Source organism: Dasypus novemcinctus, chromosome 12, assembly GCF_030445035.2.
Source record: "Dasypus novemcinctus isolate mDasNov1 chromosome 12, mDasNov1.1.hap2, whole genome shotgun sequence".
Lineage (NCBI taxonomy): Eukaryota > Metazoa > Chordata > Mammalia > Cingulata > Dasypodidae > Dasypus > Dasypus novemcinctus.
In genome coordinates this window covers 59,232,502-59,252,345 of record NC_080684.1, presented here as the reverse complement: position 1 = coordinate 59,252,345, position 19,844 = coordinate 59,232,502, and the positions used below count along the sequence as shown (strand labels likewise).

The 19,844-nt window shown below is 35.7% G+C and overlaps 1 protein-coding gene across 2 annotated transcripts in view; it reads right to left on the bottom strand.

Annotated features, from left to right (window-relative positions):
* ZDHHC17 (zinc finger DHHC-type palmitoyltransferase 17) overlaps positions 1 to 19,844 on the bottom strand; it is a 224,584-nt gene that overhangs the window by 34,445 nt on the left and 170,295 nt on the right. For both annotated transcript variants that reach the window (XM_058308461.1, XM_058308462.2), the window contains exons 6-8: positions 14,493 to 14,557; positions 13,667 to 13,829; positions 6,942 to 7,067 (exon numbers count right to left, since the gene is read on the bottom strand). In XM_058308461.1, the coding sequence (XP_058164444.1) occupies positions 6,942 to 7,067; positions 13,667 to 13,829; positions 14,493 to 14,557 (354 nt within the window). The remainder of the gene's footprint in view (positions 1 to 6,941; positions 7,068 to 13,666; positions 13,830 to 14,492; positions 14,558 to 19,844) is intronic.

Sequence of the window (19,844 nt, the reverse complement as noted above, 5' to 3'; positions counted from 1 at the left end):
TGTTTGTAAACTTATCTGTTCCTCTGGGAGTGATACTGTTTAACTTTAAAAATTCAAAGTTTTACATTTACGTGATTATGTTAAGATTAGAGCTTTGATTTGACCACATCATTAGGGCGTGCAGGCTTGAGTCCCTGCTCCCTTGGTAGGCTATATAAACGGATACTCACTCAGGAAAAGATACACATGGGAACAGAGAGAGCTCCATAGATGCCAGGGGAGAGAACTTTGTCAGTTTTGATCCTGCGGCCCCAGGAAAGGAGACAAGCCATTCATCTGATAGTTTTCAGCCAAAGAGAACAGAGCAGCTGAGCCCTATGCCAGCCTACAGCTGAGATACACAGATGCAGATAGGCCCATGGAGACTTAAGAGGAAAGAGGAAGGCTGAACACTTTCAGACATCGTCCTCCATTTTGCTTCAACATGTGGCAACAGATTTTGGTGAGGAAGTACCTCATATGGTACCTTGGACTCTTTAGAGCCCTGTAACTGTAAGCTCCTAACCCAAATAAATACCCTTTATAAAAGCTAACATATTTCTGGTACTTTGCATCAGCACCCCTTTGGCTGACTAATACAGGACCTGATAGAGCAGCAGCCCCACACTTTCTAAGGGCTTGCGCTGTTGCCATGCTTTCCCCAAATGATGGGGTGAAGGTTCCAATATCTCCAAGCATTGGAGTGATGGCCAGGCTCTCAGCTTCACTCTTCAAGCATTGAGGTGGTGGCTGGACTCTAGGCTCCACCCTCCTCAAAAAATGGATGGGGGGAGGTGGCCAGACTCTAGGCATTCCCCAGGTGTCAGAACACTGGGGTGGTAAAACTCTTCCTCAACAATGGGGTGGAAGGACAGCCCTCTTCAAGCTCTGTGTCATACTCACCCTTTCCATACACAAGTGGCTTGCTATCTTGGCCCAAGAAGATGTCTTCAGTACAGACTTCAGCTTCCATGATTCTGCTCTGAATCATTTTTCCTTCAACTTGCCCCTTTTCTGTCCAACTTATTCCATGCTGGCAGTGGTTCCATTCATATAGATCTTGTTTTAAAACTGTGTTTCTCACGTAGTACACTGGGGTCCAGACCGTCAGACAGTAGGACTTTCCACATATCCTTCCTGGATAATTGCACCTCCAATCCTGACTTGCAATAAAATGACTGAATGGTTCCACATTCACTTAAATCCTCACACCAAGCACTATTCTCAGGGGACTTGTTTTTCTAGAAGCTCAGAATTTTCCAAACCATTAATTTCTGGTTTCTTTGTGCTCAGGACTTCAGTTCTCAGCTTGTCCCTTTCCTCTCACATTTCACTACAAGCTGCAAGGAGAAACTAGGCTGCACATCTCCTAAGCTAACTATTTAAGCTTGTCACTTTTAAATTCTGCCTTCCATCTGACACCAGGACTTGATTTTGCCAAATTCTCTGCCACTTTAAAACAAGGGTCACCTTTCTCCTAGTCTACAATGACACACTCATCATTTATTTGTAAGGCCTCAACAGAAGTACCTTTAGCATCCATATTTCTACCAACAACCTCTTTGAAGCAATCTTGGCTTTTTCTATTGGACATCTCACAATTCTTCCCAACTCTACATATTAGACAATTTAAAACTCTTTTTAACATTTTTGGTATTTGCAATAACAGCACCCCACTTCTGGTACCAAAATCTGTTTTAGTCTGCTAGGCTGCCAAAAGCAGTATACCAGAAATGGGTTGGTTTTTACAATGGGGATTTATTAACTAACAAGTTTATAATTCTGGGGCCATGAAAATGTCAAAATCAAGGCATCATCAGGTGATACTTTCTCCCCCAAAGACTGGCTGCTGACAATCCTGGACTCTTCTGTCACATGGCAAGGTAAAAGGGCGTCATCTGCTGGTCTTTCCCTTCTCCCCCAGGTTTTGCTGCTTTCAGCTTCTAGCTTCTGTGGCTTTCTCTCTTCTTTCTCTGATTTACATTCTCTTATAAAGGACTCCAGTAGAGGGTTAAGACCCACCCTGGCCACATCTTAACTGAAGTAACCTAATAAAAAGGCCCTACTTACAATAGGTTCACACCTACAGGAATGGATTAGCTTTAAGAACATACTTTTCTGGGATTCATCAAGTTTCAAACCATCACAATATTCAACAAAATAAAAGAATAAATATTATGGGACTTTCAAAATAACATAAGACTTTTTTTTTTTTTACATAAGGCATTTTTATTACTAATTATTATGAAACCATAGCCATTATTCACTGTTTAGCAAAATTACTCTAAATCATAGAGAACAAAGCAACATAGAAATAAATAAATAATTTCTAATGGCAAAATGAACAAGTTAAAAGATGCAAAAACTGCTCATTATTTTCAGTTATAGTAATGAAAACAGGCATACATATAAACTATAAATCTTATTCTTCTCATACCTAAGAAATGGACTAGGGGATTTTTCAGTATATTAAAGGAGTCTATACTTCTACAAATAAATAAAGTACTCCTTTCAAGTGTGATTCTCTTTATTAAAACTAGTCCGCTTGTCCTGAAAACAGATAGATCAGTGTTGACTGTGAAACAAACCACTAGAACAGCCCAAGTAAGATGGTGACTTATTAAAGGGTTGTTGTCAGTCAAGCTGTGATTACTGACAAGGGGGAGAAAACTTGCCAATTATTTAGGTATATAAAGGAATTGTCAAGGCAGCTAATTTCTCTTTTTTTTTTCCAGTGGAATTTTTTTGGAAAGAATCTAGATCACTCTTTTTAGTAACTGATTTTAGTTTTGAAACCATATTATTATTATGGGACAATTGAGCCAATAGTCACACAGTTTAAAATTGAAGGTACGTGGAAGATCTAAAATGGGAGTTTCCACAGATGTCTGGCATTCACTCTAAAAAGTAACAATGTATTACAAAAGAATAGAAAGGTCAAATTAATTACAGCTAGTTATGAGTAGTTACAAAAAGTATGTATTAGGACTAGGATTTTTTTTTTTACCATACTAACAAATACACATAAAGAGGAAAACCCTTTATTTTATATATTACTTAAAGAGACCAGATGAGTAAATTAACTAAAAGTTATTCTAGAAGCCTATGGAGCTTTAAACAATTTCACATATACCTTTCCTTCTTAAATATCAAACAACACAAACAGGCCATCAACTACGTAGGAAACTATAAGCCCTGAGAAACTTTGCTATATAATTTCCTTTTATTCTGGGTAAAATAATATTTTAAATTTGCATTGGGCAGGTTAAAGATAGGGTAAGATGCTTCAGGGCTCTATCCCCCGACAGCAGCTTTGAAAAACAAGCAAGAACTGACAGAACCAGGACTGCAGTTACAAGGTGATTGTCAAATCAAGAAAAAGGCTACTTAAAAACTAGGATTTTGTGGAGTCCTGGCTGGCCCCTCCATCACCCTTCAGTGGCTCAGTATGGGGCTCCCAATTTAGATTCCTGTTCCCAGTACAGGAGGAGGCAGAGTAACCCTTGTGCACATAGTGGGAGCTTTTTATGTCTGGTCCAATCTGTCTGGTAGTGATCTGAGGGACTGACCAACCCAAAATTTGCCCCATGTGTAGAACAGCTCACAGAACACTGGGGAAAGCAGTCAAGTCATGCTGCCTGGGACGAGGGAATGCTGGCTGTAGGACATATAGGTTAGTACCCAGAACTGTAGGTAACCTGTTTCCTAGGGCAACACATGCAGGCCCAAAACAAGACACATGCAAAGCAATGATCAGGGAGCCCAGAGCTACATTCTAAACTTATGTATTATGGATAAGCCCTGGCAGAGACCACTTGCACAGGTCAATATACAGATATTTGAAAAGTGTCTTCTTCCCTCCCTGCCCCCCACCTCTCTTTTGTGAGTTCCTGGCATTCAAGGAAAGCTCTGTCATAATTCCAGCTGGAAAAACAGATTAAGAAACAGATGTCTCATAATCTAAATTCCAGGAACAACACATTAAAATATCAAAATGCCCAGGTTTCAGCAAAAGGTCACAAAACATACAAAGAAACAGGAAGTGATGGTACAGGCAAAGAAGAAGAATAAAGCATGTTAGAAACCATCAATGAGGTGAACCAGACCTGGAACATACCAGAAAAAGACTTTTTAAACACAAATTAAATTATCAACAGAGATGAAAATTATGAAAAGGAATCAGAGCTGAAGACCATAGTTACGGAAATTAAAAATTCCTTAGAGCAGATTGGAGCTGGCAGAAGAAAGAATAAATGAGCATGAAGATTAATATAATTGAGGTCATTCAGCCAGAGACCAGAAAGAAGAATGAAGAAAAGTGAGCAGAGCTTCAGGTCTTGTGGGACATCTTCAAGCATACTATTACTTGCATTATGGGAATTCCAGCAGAGAAAAGAAGGGGTACAGAGAATATTCAAAGAAATAATGGCTGAAAATTTCCCAAATTTAATAAAAGACATGCATATACACATCTAAGATCCTCAACAAACTCCAAACAGGAATAACCCAAATAGTTCCACACCACATCATATTATAATCAAGCTATTGAGTACCAATGTTGAAAAGAGAATTTAGAAAGCTTCAAGAGATAAGCAATGTGGCATGTAGTAAGGAGCCTTAATAAGATTAATTGCCGATTTCTCATTGGCAACCATGGAGGCAAGAAGGCAGGTGGATCATACATTTAAAGTGCTAAAAGCAAAAAAAATTGCCAATGAGGACTTCTATATCCAGCAAAACTCAAAAATGAGGGAGAGTGTGGTCACCCCTCGGGCTGAAGTGTGGTTTGCTGGCCTGGCGGGGGAGCAGCTGCGGCAGGCCAAGCCGCTGCCCCCATAATAGGGTGGCTGGTCGGACTCACCGCCACCCCTGAAGGGAGCTCGGCATGGGCGCAGAGTGCCCTCGGGTGTCCCCTTCTCGGCAGCCATGCTTCCGCGGCTGCCCCTCCTCCCGGATGGCGCCACACGATGCCTGTGGGGCGGCACCCTTCTTCTTCTTTCTCCCTGCGCAGGCGCAGGGCGGAAAGTTCCAGTCTGCCCTTTTCCCCTCCCCCGACAGCAGCAACAGCCAGGCGTGGGCGGAAAAATCCAGTCTGCCCTTTTCCCTCCCCCCGACAGCAGCAACAGCCAGGCGTGGGCGGGAAACTCAAGTCTGCCCTCCACCCCAGCAACAGCAGCCACCAATCCCTAAACCCTGCCCCTTCCCCCAGCAACAGCGACAGCCAATCCCTAACCACCACCCCTCCCCCGTCCAGTACCGCCCACTGACCTTTCGCCAGCAACCAATCAGAACAGGGCGTGGCTTCGACCAATCAGCCTTTCCCAGCCCCTATAAAACTGTTGCCTCTTCCTCAATAAAGTGGACCTGCGTGTTTACCTTGTCTCTGCGGTAGTTCTTCTGCCGTGCGCCCTCCAGTCCTGAGAGCCCCTGACAAGGGCCTGGCCTCCCTTGTCCCCAGTTCGTCGCCTGCTTCTCCGGGCGACTCCTTCGTCGCTGGCTTCGCCGGGCGACCCCGTCAGCCGAACCGCGCAACCCCTTGTGAGACCGATCCCTCGTCTGCTGCCGGACCGACCCCTCGTCCCAAGTGGGACCGACCCCTCGTCCAGAGCTGGACCGACCCCTCGTCCGCAGCCAGACCCCACCTCTACCGACCGAGCAAGCCGCCGCAGGAGAGAATAAGACATTCCAGATAAACAAAAGCTTAGGGAGTTTATCACTATTAGACTAGTCCTAGATGAGATACTAAAGAGAGCTCTACAGGTTAAATAGCCACTTGATAACATGATCATAACAGATCATATGATAGATAACAGATCATAGCCACTTGAGGGACTTGAGGGTAACAACATGGGTAAATGTAAATGCCAGTATTATTTTATTTTTGGTTTGTAACTATACATTTCATTTGCTACAGAATCTAAAAGGCAAATGCATGAAATATAAGGATAAATCAGTGATTTTGGACTCATAATATTTAAACATTTAATTTGTGACAAAGAACTACGCATAAAGGTAGGAGTTGGAGGGGCACAGAAACATAGTTTGTGTACCCCATTGAAGTTAAGTTGGTACCAAAGCAAATGAGATTGTTAGATTTAGCATGTTAACTTTTAGTCCCATGGTAACGACAAAGAAATTACTCGAGAATATGCAAGCTCAGAGATGGAAATTAGAGAACAGGAATTGCCAGTAGTTGGGAGCAGGAAGAATAAGGAGTTAATGCATACTGGGTATTAGGTTTCTATGTGGGAGAATTGGCAAGTTTTAGTAATGGAAAATGGTGAGGGTATACTGCAATTTTGTGAATGTGATTAATCCCATTAAATAGTAGGTATGCTTGGGGGTGGTTGAGATGGGAATGCTCTTGTTGTTTATATGTGCCCACAAATAAAAAAAAAAAAAGCAAAAAAGAGAAAATGACAAATACAGTACATGATCCTGGATAGACTTAATAATAAAAGAGAAAAGGCTCAATGGGACACAATTAGAACATAAGAAAATATTGGAATATCACCTATAAGCTTTATATCAATGTTAAATTTCTTAACTTGATAGCTACACTTAAAAGTGACTACATAAATGAATATTTGTACTTAAATGAAAATGGTAGTAATAAGTGTTCAAGGAGCTTAATGTATACAACCTACACTCAGGTGTTTAGAAAATGGATTGATAAATAGATGGTGGACAGACAAATGGATGGACAGACAAATACAAAGAATGAAGAGGCACATGTTGCAAAATGTTAAAAAGTGGTGGATCTGGGTATGTTAGTGTTCTCTATATGGGGTTTGTATTATTTTTGTAACTGTCCTATTTGAAAGTATTTCAATAGAAAAAACAAAACAAAAATCTACACAGGACAATGCCAAAATTGAACACTATAAACACTCATGGTAAGAAAGTATGGCTGTGAATCTTACTTAAAAAGGTTATATATTGAAAATGTGTCATGAGTTTACCTTATCAGCTTTTAGCTTTCTAAGGAAAGATGGATTGTCATATCCTTTTGCTTGCCTTGCCTCTTGCAAATGGTTGATCATCCACACATTTTTTCTCTGCTTTGCCAAATCAAGTGCTGATTCGCCCTATTAATATAAGTAGAAGAATTTCACATTAAAAATAAGAGTTTAGTTACTAGCTTTTAAAACATTTTCATAAAAATAAAATTAAGATTGTACTATTAGCTCATTGACATTACTGTTTGGACACTGGACAAAGTATCGATTCTTAAGAGTCTAAATCATTTTATATTACTTATTATCCTTTCCCATTCAACAAAGAATCAAAAAATTTATTTACTCATCTTATTTTAATTCTGCTTGCATGTTTAATTACATTAGAGAGCAAATCAAAAAGTAGGTATTTCCATACTTGCTGGATCACAGGCTATCAACTGAGTTTAACCTATAACACTAAATTGCCAGAAATCTCTGTTTAATTTCAGATATAAGAAGAGTCTTAAGAGAATAGGGAAGAAAAGAAAAGTTAACTTCTACTCCTATGACTTCTGGATTGGCATTTCCAAAGAGAACAAAACCAGTAATAGAAAACAGAAGTTCAAGTTATAGACTTGCAGCTCTGTTATTAGCCCAAGAAAAAGAATGCCAGGGAGTATAAGTGAATAGAACTAAAATGTTTTAAAGGAAATAAGAAACAAGAAATAAGTGTCTTCAATTCTAGATTTATGTTCCTTTTGCCTAGTGACTGAAAATCTTATCTTTCCTTTTGCAAAGTAGCTGGACACCTATATTTCTAATAATATTCTCCACTATTTATTTATTTATTTCTTTAAAAAGAAAAGTGAAATAAAAAATGTTGCTTGCCAATATGTCAGGAGTGCACATATGAATATTCAAAACTATTTTAAAAACTATTGAAATTGTATTTCAAAAATTGGGTGAAAAAAAAAGGACTAGGGAGCCCTGGGGTACCTTACTTATAAGGGATGATTACTCACCAAGAATATGGTTTACTTTTTAAAATACTAAGACAATAAAAATAAACAAAAAGCACACCACCACCACCAACAGCAGCTATAACAAAACAATAACAACAACAAAAAGCCCAACCAGCCCTTAATTAAAGGAACAATGAAATTTAATAGGAAATGGGCTAATTCTAGGTTAGTCTTCCAAAAATAGGGATATTTCCTTTAAAATATCTCCTCACCTATTCCAAAATTCCATAACCAACTAAGTTGTCAAAACCAACTAATTAATCCAAACTAGAAAGATTACCTGAATAAAAGCAATCCCTTGGGTAACAACTCCCAGAGAATATCCTGCAGTTGCCTCGGTCCAGCTGAGCATCCCTTCCACTAGAGGCCCATGTGACACCTAAGGATTGCCTAGATAAAAAGATTGAGGGAGCTTTAAGAAATCTTTCAACTACTCCTCTAATCATCTGACTATTTTTGTTTAGTTCTTTTATTCAGCTGGTAAAATAAATACAATTTAAAGAACTATATTAAAACCAGGTTCTGAACAAGTCTACATCTGGTCACTCCATGTGTCAGTGAAAATAATAAATAACAACAACCATCAATAAGATTCTACATGGAGTATTTACAGACTATGTAACTGGTAATAAAAGAAATTTTTCAAGGGTTTTGATCAGATAAGCATTATGGTTAGGATGGAAGATCACTTGAGATTTTGCCTATAAGAGGTTAAATTTCAAGAAAAAAAAATTATTTTTTTGGGGTGACCTAGGTCAGGTACTTAAGAGGCAATGGAAACTATTTTCTGAAAACAGTTTCTTACCTCATTTTAAGAAACCATATAAAAGTCCTCTTAATATACTAATTAAAGTTTGGTAGTTTTATATTCTGTATAAGTTAAAATTATGCTTTTCATAATTTCAGAAAGGAAAGATTATAAATAATTGGATAGCATGCCTAGAAAGTAATTGCCCCTAAACTCAGTTTATCAAAATATATATGTATAACCAAAATTGTATGCTAGGGGGAAATTCTTATTTTTTAATTCAAAATCATACCACTACCATAAAAAGGGATTACTGAATACATAGGTTATGCTTTTTAAAAAAATATTCCAAATCCTGCTTTTTTTTTTTCTCCTGTTGTTGTTACTTAACAAGAAAAGATTTGGATTTATTCTATATAATTATTACCCAGGTCAGTGATTTTTGGATTTTATTGAGTGATATCTGATTAAAGTCACTGATCTATTTACCCAGAAAAGTGCTAATACATGCATCTTTTTCTTTTCTAAAATAATTTTAGGGATCCATGGATGCACCTTTACCAGAGTCCACTGGTGGATCCCAAATTAAAAACCTTTCCCCTGGACTATATGGCCAATCCTGATTCTCTGAGTGATATAAATAGCCATCTGAAAACTAGCTATCATTTAATGTGAATTTTCTCCAAAATTGTTCTATATTATTTTGATAAAACTTTTTTGTTTACAAAAACAAGGAAATCTAATGTCTTAACTCAAATAACTAACTACAAGGGTAAATCTCTAGTTTAATATAAAAAGACAGATTTCTAAGAAACTTAATACTTAGAAAATCACTATTTTAGAATAGAATCAACTATTACTCATATTACTATAAAATAAAATTTTTCATATTCTTTGAAGAATGTAACTTTTACTAGCTATGTGAAGCCCTATCCAGATTGGCAGCCTATATTCTACTGTTACAATTCATGATTATCAGCAAAAATATCTTTCCTAAGATTTAATATGAAAAATGAAAACATGCACAGATATATATAAATTGCCAAATTCCTGGGAAAGAATCTTTTTTTTGAGATACCAGGACCTCATATATGGGAAGTCGGTGCTCAACCACGAGTCACACTAGCCCCCTGAGAAGTTGCGTCTTTTTTCATTTGTTTGCTTGTTGTTTTTTTGCTTTGTTTTTAGGAGGCAGTGGAGAATGAACCTGGAACCTCCCATGTGGAAGCAGATGCTCAAAAACTTGAGCCACATCTGCTCCCAGAATCCATTTTGTTTAAATCAATTTTCCCTTCGAAAGTTTGAAGCAATTTAAATTTATTTAATTCACTTGGTATTCTACACGGCTAAAAGGCATCACTTCAAATTAAATACGACCAAAACAGAACCAATTTCTATCACCTTTCCTCTCAACAAGTATTTCTTCTTCAGTCTTCACAACTTCAATACGTGCTTTCACGAGCCACTGAGTTATTCAAACCAAACACCTAAATCATCAATGTTTTCTTTCACCCCATATCTGATCTTCTCTTTTATTTCTACTCTAACATCTCCAAATCCATTTAATTTTCTCCATCTCAACTCCTACTATTCAAGCCCAAGCCACCAACAACACTTGACTATTTACTGTAACAACAATATCCATCCCTTTCATTTTCTTAATTCTTAAATGTATTCCCCATACAGCAATAAAACTAATCTTTCAAATATTTAAAAAGCAGATCATATAACCAGCCTATAGAAATCCTTTCAACTGCTTATAGGATCTGGCATCTGTCTCTTTCAGTGACCTTACCCCTTTGCTCACTTACTTTTGTACCTCAAATATGGCAAAATCATTTCTGCCTAGGGCCTCTAGCACTTATTGGTTCCTTCACATGGAAAAATTTTTCCTACATACTTTTACATGACTGATCTCTTCTTATCATGCAAGTCTCAAGCAAATGCTATTTCCTCAGAGGCATTCCCAAATCGCTCTTAATAGGTGTGGCTACTCCCCCATCATCCTCATCATTCTATCACATTTGCCTGCCTGGTTTTCCATTTACTTATTGTCAAAGTCCTCAAGAGAATGTAAGTTAAGAGAGAATAGGGCCTCTTAGTCTTGAATATTGTGACTCTGCAGCAGTGAATCTGTTTACTGAATGAACAAATGGTTTCCACTGGAAGTTACTAGACTTGAGCTTATTAGGAATGCCAGATTCTAGTGGAATATGCATCTGATACTAATTTCATCCTTTAAATTATATAAAAAGGACATTTTAAAAACAAAAAAAAGTATTTTTCACCACTGTGGGCATAACTGTGTTCCCTGAACAATTAAAGCAACTCTTTAGACTTTATTTTCCTTAAAAATATTGTTGAAAAATTTTTAATGCAACATTAAAAAAAAAAAAGACAAAAAAAATTACAAAAATAAATTAATTTTTAAAAAAGGAATAAACAAATTAAAAAATATATATATATTGTTAGAAAATCACTCCAGAAGCTACCAGGAAATTAAAGTAATTTTTGTCAATAGCCAATCTTGATCCTAAGTGTAGATAAAATCACAACATTAACAAAAAGAAAATGACTAGGAACAAAAAGAATTTAAATAAATGTGCAAACAAGCTCAATTATTTTACAGCCGACTCTGGAAGGTATACAAAGATGCACAAGTTAAGGATGCTACATTCCAGTTTAACCTAGTTTGGTCTCAAATAATTCATGGGCATGAACCTAAAAAATGTTAAAAATGCAAGGTACACAAATTTGGGGGAGGGGGAGGAAAGAGGGAGTTACTACTCAATGGGAATAGGGTTTCTGTTTAAGGTGATGGAAAAGTTGGGGTTAACAGACTGGTGATAGTGACACAATATTGTTAATGTAATTAGTACAACTCAACTGTACACTTGAAAGTGGTAAATGGGAAATTTTGAGTTGTACATAGATTACTACATTAAAGAGGTTAAAAAATTATAAGATTCAAACCTTTTATATCATTTCAAATATCTATACTTTTACCTTTTCTTTTCTGTTGAAATTGTTATAGATTATTTATTTTACTATAATTAATTAAAAGTTTATGCAATGGTTAATGAGGAACACAGGTTTCCATTATTTATTTGCAAAAATCCTAAATTTACAAACCATATCTTAAATATTTAAAGATCATGATTGAAGAAAAATTATCAGAAGTTTTATATGGAATTATAAAGGGATTTTTTAAAAAGCTCTGAAAATGTACAATACTACTTTCAAATTTCAGAACAATGTAATCATCTTGTCCTAATTCTTCGGATTTATTTTAATTTTCACATACGGATTATATCTCTTGGCAGAAATTCTATGGAAAATATTTGCCACAGTGAAATTGGTTCTATTTTTTTCAATAATATAACACTAAATATCTCAAAATGCATTCCTGGAGCATGATCACTTTAAAAATGCTCTCTAGTGGCAAAGGGAAGAAAAAATAATACTCCAAAGTTCAGATAACAAAACATAAGGTAAATGCACTACTTTTTTTCTTCTGGGGATAGTTATTCGTCAAACTTTTCCCTTCTTCACCTATACTTTAGGCCTTAGGGGTTAGTCTAATTTACCAATCCCAGTTTTATGAACTTTTCCTACTTAAAACTTTCTCTTTATAATTTCTGAAGTGGCTGAAAAGGTATACTATCAGAATTAAGGAAACTAGCTCAGGTAAGGCTCAAAACTATGCAAATCTTCATTAATCAGTCAACAAATACTTATTGAGTGTCTATAATATGTTAGGCATTATATATGCTGAATTTCTTCTTTCCTTGTTTAGTTGACCATTCTAACCACTTTGGATAGGAATAAGAAGACTTAAAAAGAAAAAAAAGGCTTTTATCAACTTCTTATAGTTTCCAATATTAGGTATGTACTTTAAAATAAATATCTGTGATTAGACTAGTTTATAAAGATTGGTTATATTCTTAATTAAATTATCCCATACATAATTAGCATAAGCTATTTCATTTTTTATTTGTTTAATCTTGTCTTCTTAAAGTAACTAAATAGAGAAAGAAAGAATTCACTGGAATATAATAGATACCCTGATCCAGCAGGTGATAACCTACTTTTTGATTGGCCATTTTGGATTAGTATATGACTTGATATTTCTGTCCTTCATATTTAATTAGCACACATTCCTTAGAAGAGATTTAAGAAACAGGACTCAGAAAATACTATGGATTATAGCCAAAATTAAAGAACATTTTTCAATGGGTGGAAAGTTATTTATGAATGCATACTATGAAAAGATGACGTTAAAAAATTTGAAGTTATTTCACAGAAAGAGTCTTAAAACTATTCCTAAAAGACATGGTATATCCTAAAGCTTTAATAATGAGAATGGTTAACCAAAGTTTGAGACTACCAATAGACCCTTTTTGCATGTCTTCACAGAATACCTACACAAAATTCAAAATGCTCAAAATCCAAAAGTTAACTGTGCTTTATTCTTTGATGATTTTGTGTACCTTTCCTGAATTACTCCAGAGGAGGTGGGGAGGGAGGTATTCTCATATAAACATCAAAAGGCGCTTATCAGATTTAAAGGTCTTGACTTTTAAAACAATAAGACAATAAAATAACCACATCAAGTGATTACTAAAATTTTTTATGCATATGGTTTAATTACAAATAAATTCAGCTGTGATTCTCTGTAATGATCATCTTGAATAAAAAAAAAACTATTCCCTTCATCTACAAAAACACAAATTATATAATTTAATTTTCAACAACCAATTAGAATATTCACTCACAAAAAAGCTATCAAAACCTGAAAATTACTTCAATATTGCAAGGCAAAAGTAAATAATCCAGTCTTTGGAAGGAAATTCTTGCATGGAAGCAAAGGATTGAACTCTCCCTTCCAACTCTGAGAGTCTACAAAAAATCTATATTTTATCGAGGAATTCATATCTTAGTAGGCACATTTCCCATAATCAATATAGGATTATTTTTACCTTGATATTCTGGGCATCAACATTAGCTCCAGCTTCCAGAAGAAGACTAATGACTGTGGTATTCCCTGCTAGTACTGCCCAATGCAAAGCAGTGTTTTTGTGATACTTGTCACCAAGGTTAACTGAAACATTGAATGTTAAAAGCAATCTAGTTGGATCCACACTGAAAAGGAAAAAAAAACAACAACAACAACAACCCTAATTTCAATTATAGAAATCATACAGACACTAAACTGACTGTGGCTGCATTCATATTCCATCTTGGAACACTACTATTTTAACCTACTCATCAGCTACTTTATAATTAATACTGAAATAATATTTTAAATGAAATATTAAGTATATATAATAGCATATGAAGTAATATAGTTCCAAGGGACAGTGTATTTGGTGCTGACAATTTCTATTTTTGATCTAGAGATCAATGTTATTAATACCTATACAATCAAACCATTTAGTATTTAATTAAAATCTGTCTTGTTCCAAAAATTATTTAAAATCACTTACAGATTAATATATTAAACTCACCAATATGCAAAGGATATAAAAAAATGAATTGCTTTTTAAAAAAGAAGATAACCTTTTCTTTCACTCTTGGAAATTAATAAGAGAAATAGAGGGCACTGCAATTACCAAGGCTGAAGTAAGCACAGAGACACCAAAACATCCAAAAGAGTAATTTCGGTTATATACTATATACTCATAATAAAACTGTAAATATTAGTAAGTATAATATTAACCACTTTTTCTCATCAATTGTTTTATGCTGTATTATGCATTTACAGTTGAAAATGATCTGAGTAAGTATTTGGTAATGGTTACATACCTATGAGTTCTATAAGCTGCCCACATTAAAGGCGTCATTCCATTCTGATCCATCATATCTACATCCTAATAGAGTAAAAAGTAAGACATGTATAAGTTCCTAACCAAATTTACTTAGAAAAATCTAATTTATACATTATAAGAAAAGTCTACATACTACGGCTTAAAGATGACTAATTAAACTTTTTCTTTCTTATTGTCACTAAATATTTTAATTGATTTACGTATATGTTATCCTTGCATAGTTTTCCCTTTTTAGTTATCTTAATCGGTCTTTCAATGTTTTGCACTTAAAGCTCTTAACGTATTTGGATCTTTCAGCCATGAAGGATATATTAAATGATCATAGTCTCTGAAAAACTTATTTAGAATAATTCATGATGGGGAGGAAATACAACCCTGTTTATTCCTAGACTTTTTTTTCCTTTTTCCCTAGACATTTTAAAGAAAAAAAAGACATCTTTTTAATAAAATCAAAAAAGTTTGTTTCTTATTTTATCAAGTTATAAATGCACATTTTTCAGAGTTGAACAGTTCTGCAAAATTTGTGATGAACAAACAACCCCCTCCCCATCATTTGCCCCTCCTTAGAGGCAACTATTTTCATCTTTCTTAGCTCATTATTTTGGTATTTATCTCTATGTCTGTAAATAAGATGCTTATATTGATACCTCTTGATTTTTTAGTTTTAAACATTATTGTCTGAGACTCCCCAACAAGAAAGGTGAGAATTTTTCTTTCCTCTCTCTGTCCCATCACAAACACGCATTCTTCTATCCCTTCTTCCTCTCAAGAGACCTGCTGTAATTCTGGTTATACAAATATTTTATATTTACTTTACTATGAATATTTATGAATACTATTCCTAGTCAATTCATGTAGCAAATCATGATTACTTTCCTTTCCTACCTTTTTGTTTTCATTAGAAATGTCTTTTTTCCCCTTTTGCTTAGTTTTTTTAGCAAATTATAATTAGAACTACCACCTATTCAATCCAAAACTCTTCCCTAATTATCAAAATTGCCTTTCAAGACATTCTGACATATCAGTGATTCTAAAAGTTTCATTTCCCTGAAATTATTAGTATCTCCTCTAACCTGCTCCAAAATGGATTCATCCTCTAAGCTTGGGGCATCTGTCCCATGATCTAGATCAGGAATTCTTCGAGGATGGAAATTATATTAAATTCATCCTTGTATTCCCAGTGCCCAGCAAAGCAGAGAATCAAAAATCTTTTGTTAAATAAAAAGATATGTTTATCTATCTACTCTTCTAGGCTTGGGAAAGGCAGAGACTTTGAAATGAGACAGATATGGTTTTCAAATTCTTCCTTTACACCTCTCAACAGCTCTCAGATGTGGGCAAAAATATTTTACCTCTCTTGGCCTCAAAGTCCACATCTAAAAATGGCCTCCAGCATACCTGAGGTGACTAAATGAAATAACGCACACAAAACACCTACTCCATGGCCTAGAATGTAACTGACATTTAATAAATATTAAGTTTCTTATTGTTTTGTTTTCCATCTCCTATTCCCGGATTATATTAAATCAGTTGTGTTGTCTAATTTACCAATCAGTAGAGAAAGGAAGACAGAATTACAGTGAATACACTGTAAAACACTGTATATTTCTATGTAGCAGTTCTCTATAAGCCACTATTTCTAATGAGAATACGTCTCAAATGTGAACATTACCGAAGTGTATTGACAGGGGTAAGGGGTGTGGGGAGATGAGAACCACTATACTAGAGAATCAGAACATACATTCTTTGATGCCATTAGTTTGACCCTCTCACCATGAATACTGAGCTATAACCAAGTGCTAATGTCTTATCCATTAAAAATCCATTTGTGTATTAACTTTAATTGTGTTGTCAGAAATGACTTCTGTAACCTCACTCAATATTTCTAATACAAAGGATGACTCTGTAAAAGAGATAAGCACGTAACTTAAAAGAAATCTTTGACAAAATGAGCTTTCTTGTTTATTATATAAGATCTAAGTACTGTGACTTATTTTCCTTTTTTCACTGTCCTAGTTTCAAGAAGGCCCAGAACCAAATTTGATGCAAACAGATAAATTCTTATGTTTAAGTTTCTTCTTTCTTTTTCTTAGTGGTCTTTTCATATCCTTGTAAAAAAGTGGTAGTGTTAAAAAATTCAATAAATAAAATAAAAAACGCACAATATGTCATAGTCCTAGAATACTAATAGAAAAATTAAATTCAACATTTTCTCTTTTTGTGTTGGGGTTGAAAAGTTGGTGCTTCTCTTCCAAATTTAGCCTGCACTAGGAAGAATAAAGCTTGGATCAAAAGCTTATGGCAATTCCAAGATCAGCAGAGCTCTACAACTTAGCATTTCCCCCTTTTCTGTTGGAAATCATCCAAAAGAATTGGTAGTGAGCACTTAATATACTTAGCAATTATCACTGAAATAAAAAAATAGTTAAGACTAGAATAGCAAACCTGAATGGAAATATTACATGCCATAACAATGAAAAATTGATACAAATGAAAAAGCTTGGAAAAATGGGTGAAAAGAAAAGTATGCTGAGTATCTCATCCAAGTAACAGAAGCATAGGCATATTTATTTGAACCAAGTTAATATGAAGAAAAGCAATATTGTTGTAAAGTCAGATACTGAAAGAGAGGGAAGAGAGAGGAAATGAAAATACACTAATTTATTATTGCTTATAATAAAGAATCTATAGGAACTAATACAATTTGAGAAGACTGACTAAAAGAGTTGTGTGACTATCTCAGGAAAGAAAGAAAGAAGAAACAGCTAAACATAGACAATAGCATGTCTGATTTGCTAAAAATGAGCAAGAAGACTGGTATGGTTAAAGCAGAGTCAATGAGGGAGAGATGATGGCAGATGAGTTGCAGAGGCTACACCACACAGTGCTCTAAAGGCCAGAGTCTAGAAAAACTCTAGGAAAAAACACACTAAACTGTTAAAGTTCTAAGTCATATCATTCTGTTAATTTTTAATGCTTTACAGTAAGCATGTATTACTGTACAAAAGGCAATGTGATAGGCAGAAATCCCTGCCCTTTGAGAATTTCATAACTTCAATACTATGCCAGAGTTAAAAAAGATTACTGAAATCACCCAAACCACAAAATTGGTAAGTTAACAAAAAGACCAGGAAGGCACAAAAATATCTACCACTTTTCCTTCCCAGTTAATAACTGAAAGAAAAAGTGACAGTACATTTTAAATTTATATCTGCAATATTAAAAGCCACTAAAGACACTGTCATGTGTTACAGTATATTTACTGCTTCATTTGGTTTCACAGAATAGTACCAAATAGATTGATTATTCCTTGTTGTGGCTAAAATTTTTAACAATTTTTACTGTAAGCCCACTTTTTTCTATGCAAGTTACATTCTCATGAATGAATTATCCTCAGTCTTCCTCTCACTTCATACGTTCTTTTTCTTAGAATTTAAATATTAATATAAACTGACCCAACCTCCACCAACTTTACAAAACTACACCTTGATCAAGATCTTCTATGTTGGTGGTGGACTTGGCCCAGTGGTTAGGGCGTCCATCTACCACATGGGAGGTCCGCGGTTCAAACCCCGGGCTTGACCCATGTGGAGCTGGCCCATGTGCAGTGCTGATGCACGCAAGGAGTGCCGTGCCACACAGGGGTGTCCCCCACGTAGGGGAGCCCCACGTGCAAGGAGTGCGCCCCTTAAGGAGAGCCGCCCAGCGCGAAAGAAAGTGCAGCCTGCCCAGGAATGGTGTCGCACACACGGAGAGCTGACACAGCAACAAAAAGAAACACAGATTACCATGCCGCTGAGAACAACAGAAGCGGACAAAGAAGACACAGCAAATAGACACAGAGAACAGACAATGGGGGGTGGGGGGGAAGGGGAGAGAAATAAATAAAAAAATCTTCAAAAAAGAAAAGATCTTCTATGTTAAGAACCTAGAAAAAGATGAAATTAAACCCATGGTAAAGTAGGAAAAAGGAAGAATAAAAGCAGAAATCAATGAAATATAAAAAGAAACTAAAAGAAAAAAACAAAAACAAAAAATTAGTTCTCTGAAAAAATTAAAATTAGCAAAACTGATCAAGTAACAGAAAAAACACAAATTACCAATAACAAGAATAAATGAAGAAAAAAAAAGAATAAAGGAGGGAATATCCCTACAGATCTTAGAGATATGGAAAGGATAATAAGAGAATATTATAAAAACCTTTAATGCTGATAAATCCCACAACATAGATGAAGCAAATTCCTTCAAAAATACTACAGAATTGACACAGGAAGAAACAGAAAAATCTAAATATTATTATTAGGGAAACTGAATTCATTATCAAAAATCTTTCCACATGGAAAGTGGATGTGGCTCAAGTGACTGAGCTCCCGCCTACCACATGGGAGGTCTGTGGTTCAGTTCCCAGTGCCTCCTGAAGAACACAGTGAGCTGGTGTGATGGGCAGGCACAGCAAATTGACACAACAGGATGATGCAACAAGAGACACAAGAAGAAAACATAATGAGAGACACAACAAAGCAGGAAGCAGAGATTCCCTGTACCCTAAACAGTATGCAGGACAGTGAGTTGATGTGACAAGATGACACAACAAGAGGCATACAAGGGGAAAAACATAACTAGAGACACAACAAAGCAGAGAATGGAGGTGGCTCAGCGATTAGGCACCTTCCTCCCACATCTGAAGTCCCAAGTTTAGTTCCTGGTGCTTCCTAAAAGACACAAAAACGATGAACAGAAAGAGCAAGTGTAGAAAGATAAATAAATAAATCTTTAAAAAAATTTTTTTTCACAAAAAAAAAAACTCCAGGCACAGATGGCTTCAATGTTTAAATATATTAAACCTCTAAGAAAGGTATCTTACCACACCCTTAAAATTCCCCTCTATCACAAGTTAGTCCTTAATAAGATTTACATAATCTAGAATAGGGATCTATAAAGGGACAAATAGTTATTTTAGGTTGTGTGGGCCATATTGTTTGTTTCAACTACTCAGCTCTCCTGGTATAACACAAAGCATTCACAGATAATATGTAAGTGAATGGGCATAACTGTATTCCAAAAAACCTTTATTTACAAACACAATGCTGGACTTGGCTCTCTTGCAACTCCTTGTCTAGAAGAAACCATGGCAGAACAAGGCTAATCTCCATGGTAGTTGGTCCCCAAAGATGGCCCCCCAATGAGTCTTGCTTCCTGGTATTCACAACCTTATGTTGTCCATTTCAACACTGAGTATTGGTTAGCCCTGTTATAGAATGAGGCAGAAATGTTGCTATGCTAGTTCAAGACCTAAGACAATTAAAAAGGCAGAACAGCTTCTGCTTAT